This window comes from Danio rerio, chromosome 10 (assembly GCF_052040795.2).
Source record: "Danio rerio strain M-AB ecotype USA chromosome 10, GRCz13ab, whole genome shotgun sequence".
NCBI lineage: Eukaryota > Metazoa > Chordata > Actinopteri > Cypriniformes > Danionidae > Danio > Danio rerio.
Window position 1 is genome coordinate 25,438,858 of NC_141030.1, and position 18,956 is coordinate 25,457,813.

At 35.1% G+C, this 18,956-nt stretch overlaps 4 protein-coding genes across 16 annotated transcripts in view; 1 reads left to right on the forward strand and 3 right to left on the reverse strand.

Moving 5' to 3' along the window:
* fbxw11b (F-box and WD repeat domain containing 11b) overlaps positions 1–18,956 on the forward strand; it is a 649,789-nt gene that overhangs the window by 456,865 nt on the left and 173,968 nt on the right. The window lies entirely within an intron of this gene.
* Positions 155–14,474, reverse strand: LOC100332428 (protein mono-ADP-ribosyltransferase PARP14). Of its 2 annotated transcripts, XM_087270467.1 has the most exons (17): positions 14,267–14,474; positions 13,752–13,870; positions 13,465–13,495; positions 12,195–12,398; positions 11,776–12,009; positions 9,250–11,688; positions 8,850–9,086; positions 8,411–8,620; positions 5,899–6,010; positions 5,621–5,770; positions 5,450–5,512; positions 5,153–5,335; positions 4,616–4,822; positions 3,919–4,524; positions 3,629–3,771; positions 1,946–2,120; positions 155–1,862 (listed from the first exon to the last, which is right to left on the reverse strand). In XM_087270467.1, exons 6-17 carry the CDS (start codon positions 9,586–9,588, stop codon positions 1,582–1,584), a joined length of 2,706 nt encoding a protein of 901 aa, XP_087126593.1. In that variant the 5' UTR covers positions 9,589–11,688; positions 11,776–12,009; positions 12,195–12,398; positions 13,465–13,495; positions 13,752–13,870; positions 14,267–14,474; the 3' UTR covers positions 155–1,581. The 2 variants fall into 2 exon arrangements, with proteins under 2 accessions (XP_087126593.1, XP_087126594.1); XM_087270468.1 differs by lacking the exons at positions 155–1,862; positions 1,946–2,120 and adding an exon at positions 2,262–2,689 and having other exon boundaries at positions 3,569–3,771.
* LOC147842055 (protein mono-ADP-ribosyltransferase PARP14) lies at positions 10,058–14,441 on the reverse strand. The gene is made up of 7 exons (XM_087271551.1): positions 14,267–14,441; positions 13,752–13,870; positions 13,465–13,495; positions 12,195–12,398; positions 12,073–12,111; positions 11,776–12,009; positions 10,058–11,688 (listed from the first exon to the last, which is right to left on the reverse strand). The coding sequence occupies exons 1-7, from the start codon at positions 14,439–14,441 to the stop codon at positions 10,058–10,060; spliced, it is 2,433 nt and encodes an 810-aa protein (XP_087127677.1).
* The window catches only part of parp14rs4 (poly(ADP-ribose) polymerase family member 14-related sequence 4), a 93,225-nt gene continuing 90,459 nt past the window's right edge, over positions 16,191–18,956 (reverse strand). For 11 of the 12 annotated variants that reach the window (XM_087270457.1, XM_087270463.1, XM_087270466.1 and 8 more), the window contains 7 exons: positions 18,762–18,824; positions 18,457–18,639; positions 18,141–18,347; positions 17,435–18,040; positions 17,195–17,352; positions 16,929–17,103; positions 16,191–16,849 (listed from right to left, as the gene is read on the reverse strand). In XM_087270457.1, the coding sequence (XP_087126583.1) occupies positions 16,569–16,849; positions 16,929–17,103; positions 17,195–17,352; positions 17,435–18,040; positions 18,141–18,347; positions 18,457–18,639; positions 18,762–18,824 (1,673 nt within the window). In that variant the 3' untranslated portion in view covers positions 16,191–16,568. The remainder of the gene's footprint in view (positions 16,850–16,928; positions 17,104–17,194; positions 17,353–17,434; positions 18,041–18,140; positions 18,348–18,456; positions 18,640–18,761; positions 18,825–18,956) is intronic. The other variant, XM_087270456.1, reaches the window with a different exon arrangement.

Here is an 18,956-nt window from a genome sequence, read left to right on the forward strand (position 1 = left end):
GTTCATTTAATAATTATTTTTCTTACATTTATTATTTATTTATTTGTCAGTAATTGCATTTGTAATCTTAATTGGCATTCTTGGCACTTTAAAAACAATCACCTCTATAGATTCTAGATCATTCTTATACACACAAAGTGTGACAAAAAAAAAATGACATTTTTCAAAGAAGCTTTATTTGCAAACCATACCGTATCTTAATCAAAGGTTTTGCTACATATAAACTTAAATAATTTTAGCCAATATGGTCTTCTATTGAATCTACAGTAAAAACAGAATGTCAATGTAAACCCTTTTAAATAAAGTAAAATAAAATCAGGTCTTAAATTCAGTTGGCAGGATAAAAAGAAAACCCTGGTTGGAAGAAATTGTTGGTAGTATATTTCTGTAGTGTTTTTGTGCTAGTCTATTGCTGGGTTTTATCAAATATAGATACATATGACACTTAAACTCCCCTACTGGTGGTGACAAATCTCCTTCATTCATTCATTCATTCATTCATTCATTCATTCATTCATTCATTCATTCATTCATTCACTCACTGAAATTTGTTCATTTAGAAACAAAAAGGCTTGGCCAGTCCCAATACAACAAAGAGCATTGCTACTCTACTTTAAAAAAGTTATTTATTTTAAAATAAGTCATTATTGTAAAATAAGTGAATAAACCCTTTGTAACTTGCAACTATTAAGTTGACTTAACTTTTTTTTTTATTATGCACTTTATTTTAATTCTGTTGACCAAAAATGGCTCAATTTAGATGTGGTGCTTTATATTGCACAAATACCAGTACATAATCATAAAGGCCCATCTCAGAATATTAAATTAACCTTTTTCTCAAATTATATGTAATATCTAATAAAATACTTGCAAGATTTGCCTCAAAATTTCTGAATTTTGAGGTGAGTTCTATATATTGTGATGAAGTAAGGGATTCAATCCCATGAGATTTGCTACCTTTCAGACCTGAGACAATATTGGCTATTAAGTTGCCCAGAATGTACAGTATGTGTGGGTATTGAAATTGTCTTTTAGATGGACCTTTGTTTATACTGTATGCTATCACACTAATAACTGGTATTTAGGAAAACACTCTTGCTTGCATGATATTACTTAATTATTCAATATATTATAAAACACAAAAACCCACAGAGAATTTTTTTTCTGAACTTTACATTACAGGGGCATTCTAACCTAACTGCTTAATGCTTTTTCTGAACATAACACATTTCTTCTCTCTTTCTAAGTATTGCTTTCCTTGGTCACTTATAAAGCAATGTTATTTGGCAGTTTAATCTCTAAATAAATGAAATGGCATATTTTCTGTTCTCCTCCTGTTAAAGAATGACAAAAGTTGTGTTCGTTGAACAATTTTCATGGCTTTTTTAACAGTGCGAAAAATTTTCATATGTGGAGAACTATATAATATAAAACAAAAAATTATTTGTGTATAAGGCATAGTACATGGGACGGTGGTTTTAGATAGGGCATGCATTTTGCATTTATTTTTTTCAATAAGAGGAATTTTGCTGTATCTCCCTACATCCTGTCCTCGAATGAAAACTCACTTGTTCATAATCATTACTGGAATGTGATCAGGTATTCTGGGTAAGCCTGTACGTCATTGAAGATCACAAACATGGTTGGATTGTTCACATTATCAGTCACACTGTTATAGAGATCAGCACTACTGGAGCTCTTTGCAGGGGGAACAAGAAGACCTGGATTTCCTCGAGTGAAGTCACCAACCAGCACCTTGGCAAGGTACATGCGTTTATGTCCTTTGGCATCTGGTTTAGAGTAGCCTTGTGCTGAGTAACTCGGGTCCACAGCAAAATATGATCCTTTCCCGAACATGGCTCCTTAAAAAGAACCAGAGGAAGACTATTATTTTAAAAGAATACATAGAAATGCAAATAAAGTTTATGCTTAATTTGACCAATACCGTGCATCCCAGCATAGCTGCGGTTGAAGCCATGATGGTTGATCTGATCTGTTGTGTCAGGGCCAGTGCCGTGGAAGAGATGCCTTTCATTGTTTGTGTGCTTGTTTTTGTCCTCCAATTCCTCCTTTTTGATCATGTAGTTTCTCCAAAGTGTGCTGTTCTGGACTCTTTGAATCTAAACATTATGGTAAACGCTCAGCTTAATAAAATATTTGTATTACACTGTGGTGCTCAATTAAGCAGGAGAACATTTTAAAATAAATAACTATACATTAGTGTTAGTTTACACAAAAATGAAAATTCTGTTATTGCTTACTCTCATGTAATTTCAATCGCTGATACCTTCGTTCATCTTTAGAACACAACATTTTAGATGAAGTCTCAGACCAACCGAGATGCTCAAATCCAGAAAATAAACCAAAAAACATTATCAAAACATTTCAAATGATTTCAGTGGTGCAACTGTGATTGTATGAAGCTCCCAGAAAACTTTTGTGTGGCAATTTTATTGGTTCAATTGTATGATGCTTGTGTCTTGTGTTGCTGACTTTAATTGCAATACATTATACTCCCTTTAGTAAACAGGAACCCTAATGACCTGACATTAGATATTAACTTTTTTTTTTGGCACAAAAGGGGTATTTTAGAGCTTTGTATAATTGCATTTAACCACGGAAGTCACATGGAATGTTTCATCAATGTGTTTGGTTCATTTTCTGGACTTTGAATGTCTCTGGACCAATGCTGTCAATGGAGGATGAGGGAGCTCTTGGATTTCATCTAAAATAACTTAGTTTGTGTTCCGAAGATGAACGAAAGTCTCAGGGAATTGGAACTAGTGTTGTGCGATTTGAGGAAAATATTTTTTTGCGATTTCAATTTAATTTGCACCTAAATTTTGTAAGTCAGCTCAATAATCTGTATAATCTGTAGCTTTTTACTGCTAAAAAGCAGTGAGAGTTAGTTAAAAAAAAACTAAAAGGATACTAACTTAAAGATTTATTCAAATTAATTTGAAATATTTAGAAATAAAACACTAATTTTTCTCTAGAGAAAGCAGTAAACAAATAAAATGACATTACCTTATAAGATAATGGCATTATCTGTAAACAAGTTGAACTGGAATTAGGGGGATAGTGTAGCTTATTATAAAATCAAAAAATAATAATTATAAAAATACAGAACACTCAGTTTTGTACACCAACATGGCTGAAACAACTCTGTAATTGTACTTTGCTGTTGCTTGCTACTAGATTGAGTGTAACTGGCAATATTTTCAGTTGGCACTCCTCATATAGACACCTGGGATGCTTTTTTAGGTGCTGGTTGTTGTATTTCCTCATGCTGTGGCAACAATTCTTACAAATTACCGGTTTTTGTTCTGTGTCTGTGACTTTGAATCCAAAATATTCCCATATTGCAGATGTCCTACTGTTCTTTTATTTTAATTTGTCTATTAATGCTTCTGAAGCAGCAAATGTCATCATCCCGAAATTGAACCATATATATATATATATATATATATGTATTTTATATCACAGCCTCTTGCGATTAGCTAATCGTGATGTTTAAATCCCAATTGCGATTCAATTTTAATTAATCGCATAGTCCTAATGGAACCACATGAGGGTAAATAATTAGGGTGAAATAATCCTTAACTTCTCACTCTTAGTCTAGCCTTACTTTAATGATGTTAGATAGTCCAGTGCTTGTGAACTTCTTCTCCACTTCTGCATATTCCTTAGAGTCTGTTTTGAGTTTTACAAGAACAACTGGCTGTCCCGTCATGTCTTCCCAGTGTGAAGGTAAAGAGCTCTGAGCTGCATCTGTGGATAAAACAAAGAACTAACTCAAACTTCAGTAATTTTTGATTGCCTTCAAATCAATGTTTGTAATCTGTTTTTTTTTCTTTTTTATAATAATGATAATAATAATAATAATAATAATAATAATAATAATAATAATAATCTCACCTTCCAGATCTATTCTGTTCAATTCAATCCGGATTCTCCCTCTTCTGGCCTCTTTGCGAACTAAATCAGCCTCATATTCATCATTGTTAATCTTGATTTTCACTGAAGGCTGCCGATTCTGAAAGGCTTGTTCCAAGTCAAAATTGGTCAACAGGTCAAAGTTTTCAAATCTCTGCCCATTCTCCTGATACTGCCATTTAACTACAGCTCTGATCATTAATGCTTCACGTCTTCTGTTTTCATTTCTTTCCACCTTGCGGATCATGTCCCGAACGCGACTCTCTGCAGTGTGAACGTCTCTTGTCAGACCCTGCAATGTAACGACAGAGTCTTGGCCTTTCTTCTCTAGTTTGAAACTGACTGTAAGTTCCTTCTGCATGGCATTCAGCATTTCTACATCCTCTCTGGTGAAATGAGCAATGGCTGGATCATGGATTGGGTTGGTCAAATGCTCCCGAATTATCAAATTGTTGATCATTTCCTTGGCTTCACTCAAGTCCTGCGGTGTCTCTCCACACAGCTGAAACACAGCCGGCTCAATATCTTCACTCACCATCACAAACTCTTCACTTGGAGGAGTTTCTGAACTTCCCCATGAAAAAAAATCTACATGTTTGATAGAGAAACAGATGGATTTATAATGCTTTATTTTTGTTTCTATTTAAACGTATTCACAAAAATTTTACTCTTTACTAACCTTTAAGTTTGGTTAACAGACCTCTATCCTCTTCTACTTTCTCACCAGATCTTCTGAACATGCTTTGGTGGAAATGTGACAGCATGCTCGCCTGGAATATAAGGAACTTCACAACCTTTACATGCACTGGTTTCTTCTTCTTCACAAAGTCAACAACTGCATCAACCATTGCATCTGCAACATCAGCTGGATTTGCACCACCCTGACCTAAAGGTTTAGATATTTACAGATTCAGACAAATACCAAAAAATGTATAAATCATTAAATAATTACTATTGCTGTGAAATAATTTAAAACAAAAGGGCTCATTCATACAGAACATGTCTTTGCATCTGAAAACACAAGATGTAGTGCTCAGGTCACTGAGACTTTGCAGCACTGTCACTTTGCTCTTCTTTGTCTATTGATTTGAAACTAATATTGAGCAGTGGCATTCATGTCAAAAGAAATGCACAGTTGTGCAGTCCATCAAGTTGCATTGGAATGGAAAAACGTATTCTGTGTAAATGAGTCCTAAGACCTCACAAACCATGTTACCTGTGCCAAGAGCAGGGAAGGCAATGGAGGTAAACTGCTGTGATTCACATATCTTCAGAACTGACAAAACAACACCTTTAATGTCAGATGGATTATTGCGTCCTATAATATGAATGATGTTTCCACATGGGAGTTGTCCAGCTGAGGTCAAAATTTCCGTTTGCTGCGAGTAGGATGATGCCACTATTGAGAAAAACATGTTTATCAATAGGATTTAAAGATTCTCTTTTCAGATTTTTCTTGAAGTATCCAAAACTAGCGAACTAGCAAAAGTAGCAAACTTGAAAGAATACCAACCAATCTGTGAACATTCTTGTTCCACTTGTACTCCAGCCGCATCTAAAATGGCCTTGGATACTCCTGGGTTACAAACGGAGAGTAAATAATTACACTACAATTCCCTGTGAATGACCATTCGATCTTAAATGTATAACAGCATGACTGAATTTATGTGTGAAGTTGACTAACCTGCTTTAAGAGAAAATGTCTTATCTGAGGAGTTGACAATGGCAGCTGTGTTTTCTTTGGTTATGTCTCCTGATGAAACCTCCAGAGTCACCTGACCCAGCTGCATAATGTGAACCCCAAGAGAAGGAGAAGAGACTGTGCCAACAATTCCTGAAGACAAACAGATGCAAATTAAAAAAGATCTAAAACCTACATTCGACTATATATTTTTATAAATTCTATATTAAAATGTACTCAGAATGTGTTTTATGAACACTAGATAAATTAAAAAAAGTTACCAGAGGCTTGGGCTGGTTTGCTAAAAATATTTGTTTTAGGCATGATGACATGTCGATGTGCTCCCTTTGTGATGGGACTCTGATTACCATGTCTGAAGACGCTGGTAAAGCACTAATGGATAATACATACAAATATCATCATTAAATCAAATATATTTAAGCAATACAGTAGTTTAAGAAATGCTATACACACACTATATACTGGTCAAACAATAATAACATTCAGATATCAGATATTATTTTTGATTTGTTTTTTTTCTAGTGGGTACAGGACACTATGCAGTAGTCAACATTTCTAGCTATTCTAAAGCTATTCAACAACACCCATTCTGCTCTTTTTTGATCCACTTTTGATCCCAAATAATATAAACAATGACAGATCATAAAAAATCTTAATTTTAAACATATTAAAATGTAGGTTTGGACGAATCTGGTTGACAGCCTGTGAGACAACAGGTTGTCACTGAGGTGACCTGATGTGTAAATATTGGCATACTAAATGTTTTAAAGAATTCTTTGGTTGATTGTAATCCATTACATAATGTTACGTTCTATCAAAGTTACCTGAAATGATCAAAATGAACTTGTTCTGACACAGTTTAACTTGTTATATTTTAGGGCTCTATTTTGACGCTCCATGCAAAAAACGTAAAGCGCAGGGCGCAAACGCTTTAAGGGCGTGTCAGAATGCATATTTGCAAATTTAAGGATGGGAAATCTGCTTTGTGCCATGGCGCATCGTCTAAACGGGTTGAGTTTATTTTCTTAATAAGTTATAGGTGTGTTTTGAGAATAAACCAATCAGAGTCTCATCTCCCATTACCTTTAAGAGCCAGCTGTGTCGTGTCATAAGCGCATTTGCTATTTACAGGATGTAAAGTAAGTTCACTTTCGCTTTTGCTCTCGTGGATAGGGAAACCTTTACGCACAGACATCAATTAGCCTATAAAGAATTAATTTCGTTTGTTAAGCGCAAACATTTGTTTCAAAAATATTTCTAAATTCAGTTCTAATTTCCAGCAAACGAATAAATGAACAAAATTAACGAAGTGTGTTCAAAATACTGAGTTATTTCCAAATACACCTGCTCTGCCCCATATGCAGGGGCGCCCCCAAGGGGTGGCCACGGCCACCCTTGTGTAAACTCTGGCCACCCCTGTGGCCACCCCAATATGATAGTTGCTGATATTATTAATTTAAATGTATTTACTTAAATTCACAATACTTCAATAAATAAATGAATAAATAAAATGCAGCCACTAAATAATTGTGGATTGATCAGCGCCACTGACGAAGCTGATTCACTGAGATTGCACACTTTTTATTAAGAAATTATTTTTGAAATGAGAAAGTTGTGTTTCATCTGATTGAAAACCACAAATGCAAAAAAAAAAAAATAACTAGATGCATTTTGAAATCTGCTTTTCAAAATTTTGTTGGGTTTTGTTTGGTTTATTAATTCATTCATTAATCATATTCATTATTCATAATTCATTAATGTTAGACATGGCATATGTTGTATGTTGTACAAGAAATAACTTACCTGAAAGAGGTTTTAGACTAAATATTGATTTTTATTTGGTTTGCACTTGTACTTGCGGAATAAATTACAATATTTCAAGAGTAATTATTGGAATTCATTAAAACTGCATTATTTATTTTACCTAAAACAAAAATATAACATTACTCTTTATTCACAATATATACACAATTCATATTTTTTTTGTGTGCCACCACAAGATTTGTTGTGGCCTTACTTGGCCACCCCTAAGAAAATTTTCTGGGGCCGCCACTGCCCATATAGTCTAAAACCTGACAGGTGGACAAATCTATGCTTGTTTTTAATAAAACAAATATAAAAATGGATATAATAAGTAATACTGCTAATAATAATAACATTATACTAAAGCAAATTGAATTAACTGAAAAAAGCCTCCCGAGATGAAGAAAGTATGAAGGCAGTGGTCTTTAAATTCATGTAGACTAGAAATTAATATGTTTTGTATTATTTCAATTATTTATATTTATATCCTATATATATCCTTATTATATATATCCTTAATACATTATATCTTTTTCATATGTAAAGATATTTGCGTATTGCTCTACATCTTGTCTGTAGTGTGTAAGCCAGGCGCACTTTGCGCCAGACAATAGACCGACTTTATTCTGGTCTAAAGAACAGACTATTTACAGTTTCTCAAAATAGCAACGCGCCAAAACACGCCTGCTTTTTTAGACCAGAACGCCTATGGGCGCACATATGATTGCAAATGCATTTGCTATTTAAACAGTGTGGCGCAATGCCTCAAAATTACCCTTTCGCCGAGGTGAAAGTAGCAAATAGCAATTGCGCTGTGTCTTGCGTCATTTTCTAATCTATAGCAATAAACTGTGATAATGTGAGGAATGTTGAACATGTCTGAATAATTATTGGTATATATATATATATATATATATATATATATATATATATATATATATATTTATATGTATATGAACCTTCACTCACCTGAATACTCTCCTTGTCAGAAGGGTGCACTACCACAGTGACTTTTCGAAGGTTTGTGGTGTTAAATTGCTGGACTTCTGTCAACATGATTTTGGCCACCAAATCTTTAGGAAAGCCAAGATTTCCAGTGCCGATAGCTGGGAAAACTACTGAAGTCATACCTTGGGTTTCTGCTTCTCCCAAACAATCTTTAATAATCTGAACAAGGACCTTCAAAAATATATATTTTTTTGCAATTGCTATTAGTATGTTTTGAAAACCATTTTATAACCAAGTGAACATAAATTACCATCCAAAGAAAATGTAACAATTTACAGTTCGCAATTACTACATTGCTTTGTATATCTATAAAGTTCATTTGAATTCAATATAAAAATATTATTTCTGAGAACCAAAGATATGAATGAATGAAATATGAATGTGGTAAAATAGGCCTCACCTTATCTGGTGAGTTTTGTCCGCCATGCCAAAATGGGCAAACAACATGAAAGACTTTGGAGCATTTCAGTTTATAACCAGCTGTGATGACCAAATCACCATAACTCAGACCACTAGAGGGAGCAGCTCTGCTGATTTCAGACTGGAGCTGATGACCGGCAGACTGAAGGAGTGCTTTAGAGACCGCACCTTTACTGAGATCCATGTCATGCGATATAGTGTTGACGATGACATCAGCCTGCAGGAGGAAAAAAAGAGAAACTTCTAGAGGGAGCAGAACCTAATACTTTTTAACTAGTTTTATGCTGTGTTGCTTCTAAGGTACATTTGATGTGATTTAAAGAGCTGTCTTTATGTTTTCAGAAATAACTCTACATGTGCATGTTACATGTTTAACTTACGCTTGCATCCTGGATGTTCCCTTTGCTCAGAATGATTTTTAGTCCATCTTGTGTAGTTTTTGACTCAAGAAAGGTCAACTCTTCAGAATTATCGGATCTACCACCAGACCATGAGTGTGCTTGTTCTTCAAAGTCTCTATTGCCATGATGTGTAGGACTTTCAAATTGTTGATTTCTTTTAGTACTGTTTTCATGACCATGACCATGACCACGAACACGACCAGGACCACCTCCACGATGTCCATGCTCATAGTTACTATACTCATGAGGTTTGCTTTGATGTGGGAAAGCCATTTTGGGGTTATAAGCAGCAAACTCATTTCTGACAGCTTGAGCCATGGCATTCACGTTCTTGTCATTGTTGTCCACCAATTGAATCTCAGTCAGTGTGGAACTGGAGCCACTGTAGTTATGATTTTCAATATATTGACGCACCTCTTTGGTGATTGATTCAGTGCATAGATCAAGAGGACAACCAAATATCCCTGAGCTGATCACTGGAATTGCAATGGAGGAGCATTTTTTGCTTGATGCCTGGTTCAAACTCTCCCTCACAGCACGTCTCAGGCATTGTTGCACACCTGTACGTTGGTCTAAAGCACCGAATCGGGGTCCAACAGCGTGCACCACATATTTACATGGAAGACGACCAGCATCAGTAATGATGGCATCTCCAGGAGTCAGAGGTCCATTTACCCTTATGTGTAGATCACAGTATTCCTGCAGACATCGTCCTGCAGCTTGGAGAAGTGCGTAAGCTACACCACCTGTATGCTTCAGATCTTCATTAGCAGCATTGACCACAGCATCAACACAGAGTGCAAATGTCTGCCTTCCTAACAGTTACTGTTACTCCACTGGGCATTCGAACCTCACAAGAGGCCTGGCCAAAATCTCCAAAATTACCTTCTTTCAATCCATCCTCATCCTCTTCCAGCATATGATCTTCTTGAAGCACCACCACAACTCTTTTGTCCTTCAGCAGTACTAAGAGCATCATTTTGCCCTGCTCTTTGAAGTACTTCTTTGCTCCTGCCTTTTTAATGGTCAGTGTATCTGTGAGGAGAGATTCTGCTAACCCTTTGAAGAAAGTCACAGCTGGCTGAACAAATATGCGCTGTCCAGACAGTTTGATCCGGGGTCTTTTTGGATCAAAACTCACTTTAATCTCACCAGACTTCATAAAACGCTGCCAGTCTTGTGATTTTCTGTCTTCTATGAATTCAACTGCTGCATGCGATTTAACACGAACCATTTCTTCAATTCGAGTGTGTTTCTCAATGAAAAGTTCTAAGCTCTCACTGACCTCCATCACTGGTTCTCTGAATCCAGTCACTATCACTTTGTCTCTCTGTGGAACGTTTATAGACACAGTTCTCTTTTTGGAGGTGTTGAACAATTCTAGTAGTTGTTTTTTGAGATCCTGCCACTCTGGCATTTGAACAACACTCTGATCTTCTACAAAGAAGGCTTTGGATGTAAGTACTGTGTTCAGCCTCTTCTCTGCTTCAGCATGTGCTTGTTCTGTGCTCCCAATCACAACAACATCTCCATTTTCAATAGTGTAGACAGCAGATATTCTATGAGATAAAAACAAATCTGTGGACATTTCATCACAATCAACTGATTTCAGGAAATCCAGGACTGGGTGGCTGATGTTCAATGGTTTCATTTTCATACTTAATTTCTTTTCAAGGAACCAATTCTTGAACAAGAGAATTTCTGTCTGAAGACCTGACAAAACTAAAGTGCTTAGTTTTTGATTGTACTCAATGCGCAATTGTGGAGAAACCGCTTTCGCACTTTTCAGGCCATCTTGTTCAAGCAAGGAGTACATGGCAGGAGACATCTCTATGTTCTCGGTCACACTGTTCTTCTCTCTCTCCAGTTGATTTTTTGCTCTTTCCAAAATTTTCTCCATGATGGGCTTCAGACCAATTATCTCATAGCCCATTCCTGCCAGAGTCAGAACCCCATTTGAGACATCCATATCTGTGTAAACCTGATCTTTCACCACTGTTTTAACATCAGTCTCCACTTTAGACCACAAAGCATGTGACACCGGCCACTCAGATGTTGTGTAGTCTGAGATAATTTTCTTGAAGCCATCTAAAGCATTCTTACTCCAGCCATCAATGTGTCTTCTGCTGACTCCTTTCTGTTTCAGTAATGCTGGATCAGGACTGAGCAAAACATCAGGTTTATCCATGTTAATCAGACAGAAGTGTGAACTCATTTTATCTTCAATAGAGGAAACCTGCCCTTTCTTGAGGAGGAACTCCCTGATGGCAGGATGTACACGGACTGTAATGGGTTCAGGAATCTTAAAATGTGGCCTGTTGCCACCATACAAGACTGTATCCAGTGATTTAAAGTAAGGATATATCTTAACTGGAACATCACAGATGTTATTCTCCTGCTTCAAAACTCTCTCTCTGGCTGTCAAGAATGAAAGTTGCCGTCAAAAGAGAATCAGTGCATTGTTCATGAAAATATGGTAAATTGCACAAATGTGTATGTATTTACCTTCTTCCTCTTTAAATGTAATTATGGCTGCTTGTTCTGATGGAATTGTGATAACCTCATCTACTAGACCACCCAATTTCTCAAAATACAGTTCCAGAAGTATTTTGTTGTTGTTGACCTCAGCTGGAAGATTCTCCACCCGCACACATGTACTTCTCTCCAGTGCACGGGCCTTTAGATTGTTCTTCTTGAACTTTTTATGTGTCTCGCTCTCTTCAAGGAACTTTTCTGCAGCTGTAAAAAATTATTTTAATTATTATTTTACAGAATGGGCCAGACACATTTAATTACATTTACAATCTCCTCCTTCTTTTAGAAAAACACCATTAGAGATCTCTAAAACATGAAAAAATAAAACACAAGTATGTGCAATATGAGTACATTATGATGAAAAATACATCTACAGTATATGTACTTACCACTGGGATTTTTAAAGGTCACGACTGCTTTGCTTAGTTCTGGTATAAATTCGACAGTAAAGTCATTCTTAGTTAGAGTGGTTATGTTCTCCACAAAAAGAGTCAATACATCTTCATTAAAATCATCTGGAAGGTTCTCAAGGACTACAGCACTTGATTCTTCTGTCTTCTTCTCATCCAACTCAATCTGAAGGGAAGTTTGAGCTTCAAGCAAAATACACATTTATTATTAAATGCCAGAGCAGCAGTGTGAATGCATTTTTTTAAGCATATAAAAAATTTTTTTGTATCATTTGCACTGCTTAATATCATTACCACTGAAATTGTATGTGCTGTAGAAGTACTTCCACACTAACAGGACATTCTATAACGCTTAATGTGAAAACAGCTTAACATGGCTTAATGTACCTAAACATAAACCAGAGAACCCCAAATTTCTGTCAAATTGTACTTGTAATTAACCCCAACTACTGTAAAAAGAATGAGTCCCAATTCCATAGATAAAGTGAAAAACAGCACATTAAGCATTTTCTCCCCTATTAAAGTCTATTATAAGGAAAAAGCTTAATGTGGCCTAAAGTACCTTAACAGTAAGCGGGGAAAATCTAATTTCTATCAAATTTTACTCATGACAAATACTTTGTGATGTCAAAAAAATGAGCTCTAAATTTAGTGAGTTTAAATGGTCACGTTTTAAGTCCATTATAAGGAAACAGCTTAACCTGCCTTAACGTACCTTAACACTGACCAGGGAAACCCAAATTTCTGTCCAACTTTACTTGTGATTAAAACTTAACTTAACTATTGTCAAAAAACAAGCCCTAATTCCATAAATAAAGTAAACAATATCACGTCAAGCTTTTTCTACTGATTGAAGTCTATAATAAGGAAACGGTTAACATAACTTTACAACAACCGAGGGAACCAAATAATAAAAAGGCTGTTCATAAAATCAAAGTTAGGGTTAATCACAAGTAAAATTTGTTAGAAATTTGATTTTCCCCGCTTGTTGTTAGGGCACATTAAGCCACATTAAGCCTTTTCCCTATAATAGACTTCAATGCGGGAGAAAACACTTAATGTGCTGATTTCACTTTGACAGAAATTTGGGGTTCTCTGGTTGATGTTTAGGTACATTAAACCACATTAAGTTTTTTCATGATAAGCGTTTTATAGTAGAATGTCCCACACTAACAATAAAACAACCTGACCAATAAAAAAGGGCATGCATGCAAACAGTCAGAGATCAAAGTTCAGATAATTGACTTACTTGGGTCCTGATATCCACAGGCCTGGTCAGTCTAAAACCACACAAAATTAAAACATTTACATGTATGCCAATTAAATATATGCTACTAAACAAATACATAACATTTTGAATAATACAGAAAAATGCTAACCAACTTCCTCAAAATGCATCTACACATCAACAACCTAAATTAATTTAATAATAAACAGTTTTACATAGTCACAAACAGAATTTGGTAAAGCTACTTTGACTTTACAAGCATTGTGGTTTACAATGGCTTATTTTAAATATGGCTTAAGTCTACTCACACTTAGCACAGTACTGTCTGCTTGTTCCTGTCCATCGCTGGGTTTGTAAACATTCAACTTAATTTGCAGAGTTTCGATCGTAATAACATGCGCTTCTTGTGAAAGTACTGCATCCCGGACTTAAACACAAACAACATATAGCAACTTAGTGAGATGCATCACTACACTTTAAAGCATAGAACATAAAACAGGACTGTTTTGCATGTTTCACGTTACGTAATATTCATCAGGTGATTAACTAGAGGCCTGTACGTTTTTAGAGTTAGTCCCAATTACAGACTCGAATATACAATCATTAATAGTCAGGGATTGTTTTAGAGTCTGTATGTTAGGTTTAGCCTGCATTGTTTGTATAATTAGTTTATTCAAATGCCTAACAACATTTTAACTACAGATTTTCTAAATGTGCTACAAGTATTTGTACATGAAAGTGCATTAGGTTTATCGAGAGATTTATTACATTATGACTAGTCTACTCAACGACACAAAACTTAGCCCATTATACTAATACTTACTGTCAGATGATTTGAACAGAATCGTGGCAGAGTTGCTCTTGTCGTTAAATTTCACGACGCAGTCTCCTCCCTGAGATTTCTTCTTACTCTGAAAGTGAATCTGAAGTTTATTTTTTACAATTTTAGCATGTTCAGGTCCCCAGTCCCCCTCTACAACGATGGGATATTCTTCCATCGTCCTTCTTGTTGAGGAAATAACTTGCGAGTCACTGTAAGCGCACGCCCTCTTGCTTATTTTCACTTTCGATTCTGCGTCAGTTTCGAGTGAAACCAAGACTGAGGCTGTTTTGTGTGCACCTTAGCAATAAATAAATAAATAGATTCTGCCTCCAAAATAACTTTGGAAACTCGTTTATTCGAACGGGATATTCAGTGTTTTAACACATCAGGCTTTAAACTTAGATAGTTTCCCTAACAAAACAAAATACTTATTTCAAAAAAAGAAAAAAAAGAAAACATAATGTAAATATAAAATGATTATTTTACTTACATAGTTTAAAAATTAAATGTTTGTTTTAGATTTACAATATTAAACAAACGAAAGTACACTAAAATGTCATTAGCATTCAAGTTATGGCTGCATTACAGCTTCTTGACCAGCAGGTGTAGACAGCGGCCGATGTTTAGAACGCTAAAAAACAATGAATTATTCAGTCAATAAGTTTTAATTTTAATTAAACAATACCTTAAAGTACTATTTAATTTTTTTTTTAAATAGGCTTATAAAATCTGAAAATCCGGTTTGTGGAAATAATCATTACTAGGAGGTGTATGAGGCCGTGTTTGCTGCAAAACAAAAAAACTGTACGTAGTTGGCATGTTCATTTTGTATAATTGTTCATTTTGTAAGCAACACAAGTCCCTAGTTCACTTATTTTGGTAATGCAGTTATTCTAATTTGCTTTGGAAAGATTTTTCTCTTTTTGTAATTGAGAAAGTAGATAGACTTTTCCTTACTATGGGAAAATGTTTTGTTTGGTTTTGTTAATTTTAAAACAGAAGCTATAAACAAAAAGAAAACATTTTCTTAATCTTCTTATCATATTAACAAAATTGTATATACATGAATGTAAATTTTCAAACAAAAAAACTTTTTTTATATTTTGCTTACTGAAATGCAGTATTACTTTGAATAATTAGTTTCAAACTCTTTTACAAAAAAAGGCTTTAAAAACAACAGAAATTTGTAAATTATAAACTGTTTCTTTAATGTGTAATGTATATAGCCCTTCTTTTTGTTTTTGTTTTGTTTTTTGTTGTTGTGTTTCTTTTTCAAAAATGAATTCTTTTTGTCTTTCCATTTTCTTGTACTGTGATTTTATATTCAAATTTTTCGCATAATAATAATAAAAAAAGGTGTACCTGTACTATTTGAATACTTTAATGTACACTATGACATCATCTACTAAATAGTACAATTAGGAAACATTTATAAAAACAACTATTGGGATCAAAATGAACAGTCTATAAGTTCTGAATTTTTACTTTTTCCTCTTTTTCAACGTGTCTTCTCGTGACTTCTTTCTGTTTCAATAATGCAGGATCAGCACTGAGCAAAACATCAGGTTTGTCCATGTTTATCTTTCAGATGTGTGAACTCATTTCATCTTCAATAGAGGAAATATGCACTTTCTTCAGGAGGAATGTCCTGATGGCAGGATCTACACTGACTATAATGCCGGCATCTTTAAAAGTGACCTGAAATAATAATGTTGATTAAATGTAAAAAAGATTTGCATTTTATTCATGAATACATGTAATTAAAAACTAAATAAAACTGAAGAGGATTAGCTCTCTGAGAATTCCAGAATTTCAGCCGAATACATAATTTAAGTTTTTATTTATATAAAATAGGCATCAGCATACCAGACACAGCATCACTTTTTCCCACATCACCCCAGAACAACACAGGACTTCATTTAACTTAAATTTGAAGGTGATTATTTATTATAGATCTCAAGTGGAACATTTGCCAATTCTTATATTTATTATTAATTAATGGTATGTTTAATTTCTATCATTGTGCTCCTTCAATCCCCATAAAACAAACAAAAAACAAATCAACATTTATGCATGCAGTACAAACTTGTTTCTTTTTTAAGTAAAATTAGATATAATATATAACATCAGAAAACTTCTAATTAGGGTGGTTAAATGTCTGTTTTTTGCCATATACGAGGATTAACTTGTAACATTGTAATAATTCTGAAAGTAAATATCACATATTCATAGATAATCTGCTTCACTGAAACAGTAAAAGAAAACAATAACCCTAAGTTACAGAACTGAGATCTCTTAATCATTACTGGAATGTGATCAGGTATTCTGGGTAAGCCTGTACATCATGGAAAATCACAAACATGGTTGGATTGTTTACATTATCAGTCACACTGTTATAGAGATCAGCACTACTGGAGCTCTTTGCAGGGGGAACAAGAAGACCTGAATTTCCTCGAGTGAAGTCACCAACCAGCACTTTGGCGAGGTACATGCGTTTATGTCCTTTGGCATCTGGTTTAGAGTAGCCTTGTGCTGAGTAACTCGGGTCCACAGCAAAATATGATCCTTTTCCATACATGGCACCTAAAAACAGAGCAATACAGCTGACACAATGAGAATGAATGCAAGAGAAAATTACATTTATGATGAATTTGACTAGTACCGTGCATCCCAGCGTAGCTGCGATTGAAGCCGTGATTGTTGATCAGATCTGTCGTATCTGAACCAGTGCCATGGAAAAGACGCCGCTCATTGTTTTTGTGCTTGTTTTTGTCTTCCAGTTCATTCATTTTTATCATGTAGCTTCTCCAAAGTGCACTGTTCTGGACTCTTTCAATCTAAAAGCAAGAATGTTTAGCTTAGAAAACTAGTACTAAAAACCTGCTCCTAAAAAGTGATTAAGAGATTTCCCTTGTCCCCCAGTCTTACTTCAATGATTTTAAATGTTAGACCAGTTCTCCTGAACTCTTTCTCCACTTCTGTATATTCCTTTGAACCTGCTTTGAGTTTCACAAGAATGACTGAATTTCCTTTCATGTTCTCCCAGTGTGAAGGCAAAGAGCTTTGGGATGCAGACTCAGCTGCATCTACAAAGGGAAAAAGAAAAACATTAATACCTGATATTTGTACAGGATGACATTTTAATTAATATTTAAATAATAATCCCACCTTCCAGATCTACTCTATTCAGTTTAATCCTTATTCCTCTTCTTCTGGCCTCTTTGCTAACTAAATCAGCCTCATATTCATTATTGTTAATCTTGATTTTCACTGAAGGCTGCCGATTCTGAAAGGCTTGTTCCAAGTCAAAATTGGTCAACATATCAAAGTTTTCGAATCTCAGCCCATTCTCCTGATACTGCCATTTAATTATAGTTCTGATCATTAATGCTTCACGTTTTTTGCTTTCATTTCTTTCCACCTTGCGGATCATGTCCCGAACCCGACTCTCTGCAGTGTGAACATCTCTTGTCAGACCCTCCATAGTAACGACAGAGTCTTGGCCTTTCTTCTCTAGTTTGATACTGACTGTGAGCTCCTTCTGCATGGCGTTCAGCATTTCTACATCCTCTCTGGTGAAATAAGCAATGGCTGGATCATGGATTGGGATGGTCAAATGCTCCCGTATTATAAAATTGTTGATCATTTCCTTGGCTTCACTCAGGTCCTGTGGTGTCTCTCCACATAGCTGAAACACAGCCGGCTCAATTTCTTCACCCACCATCACAAACTCTTCATTTGCGGAAGATTCTGAACTTTCCCCTAAAAAATAATCTTTTTTTCCAAGGCCCATGTTTGATGAAAAAAGGAGAGATCAATAACTGTTCAAAAATTAGAATATATAGGATTAGCAAACTTTAGAATTTTTACTGACCTTTAATTTTGGTGAACAGACCTTTTTCCTCTTCAACCTTCTCACCAGATCTTCTGACCATGCTTTGGTGAAAATCTGCCAGCATTTTTGGCTGGAATATAAGGAACTTCATGAACTTTACATGCACCGGTTTCTTCTTCTTCACAAAGTCAACAACTGCATCAACCATTGCATCTGCAACATCACCAGGTTCCGCACCACCCTGACCTAAATGTTTCACAACATTTTCCAAAAAGGAAAGAATAGTGAAAAATTTAGACAAATTGTTAGTTAAGTAAATAATCAAAACTTACTTTAACTATGGACCACGTGTTACCTGTGCCAAGAGCAGGGAAGGCAATGGAGGTAAACTGCTGTGATTCACACAACTTCAGAACAGACAAAACAACCTCTTTAATTGTAGATAGACCATTGCATCCAGAAATATGGATGATCTTTCCACATGGGAGTCGTCCGGATGAGGTCACAATTTCTCTAAGCTGCTTGTTTGATGATGCCACTATTGAAAAAAAAGTGGGTTTACCAGCAGAATATAAAGTTCATTATATCTCATTAAGTAATATTCATCAACCTAACAAAATATCAATTAAAATATAAAATATTTTAAATATGTAAACAAACCAATTTGTGAACATTCGTGTTCTACTTGTCCTCCAGCAGCATCTAAGATGGCCTTGGATACTCCTGAATTACAAAAATAAAAACAATAACATTATGATTCTCTGTGAATGAGAAATTAATAATGAATGAAGATTCAAATGACCAGTGGTGGGTAAGTTACTTTAAAAAATTATCGATTACAAATTACTGATTACT

Excerpts from the sequence above, each read along its gene's own strand:
- LOC100332428 (XM_087270467.1), bottom strand. The coding sequence starts at position 9,588 with ATGGCTCAAGCTGTCAGAAATGAGTTTGCTGCTTATAACCCCAAAATG. Across the intron at positions 6,011-8,410 it reads CTGACAAGGAGAGTATTCAG|TGCTTTACCAGCGTCTTCAG; the intron begins GTGAGTGAAGGT and ends ATTATCCATTAG. Across the intron at positions 2,121-3,628 it reads GACTATCTAACATCATTAAA|ATTCAAAGAGTCCAGAACAG; the intron begins GTAAGGCTAGAC and ends CATAATGTTTAG.
- LOC147842055 (XM_087271551.1), bottom strand. The coding sequence starts at position 14,441 with ATGGAAGAATATCCCATCGTTGTAGAGGGGGACTGGGGACCTGAACAT. Across the intron at positions 13,871-14,266 it reads TCTGTTCAAATCATCTGACA|TCCGGGATGCAGTACTTTCA; the intron begins GTAAGTATTAGT and ends TTTGTGTTTAAG. Across the intron at positions 12,399-13,464 it reads CTGTGGATATCAGGACCCAA|CTCAAACTTCCCTTCAGATT; the intron begins GTAAGTCAATTA and ends TTTTGCTTGAAG.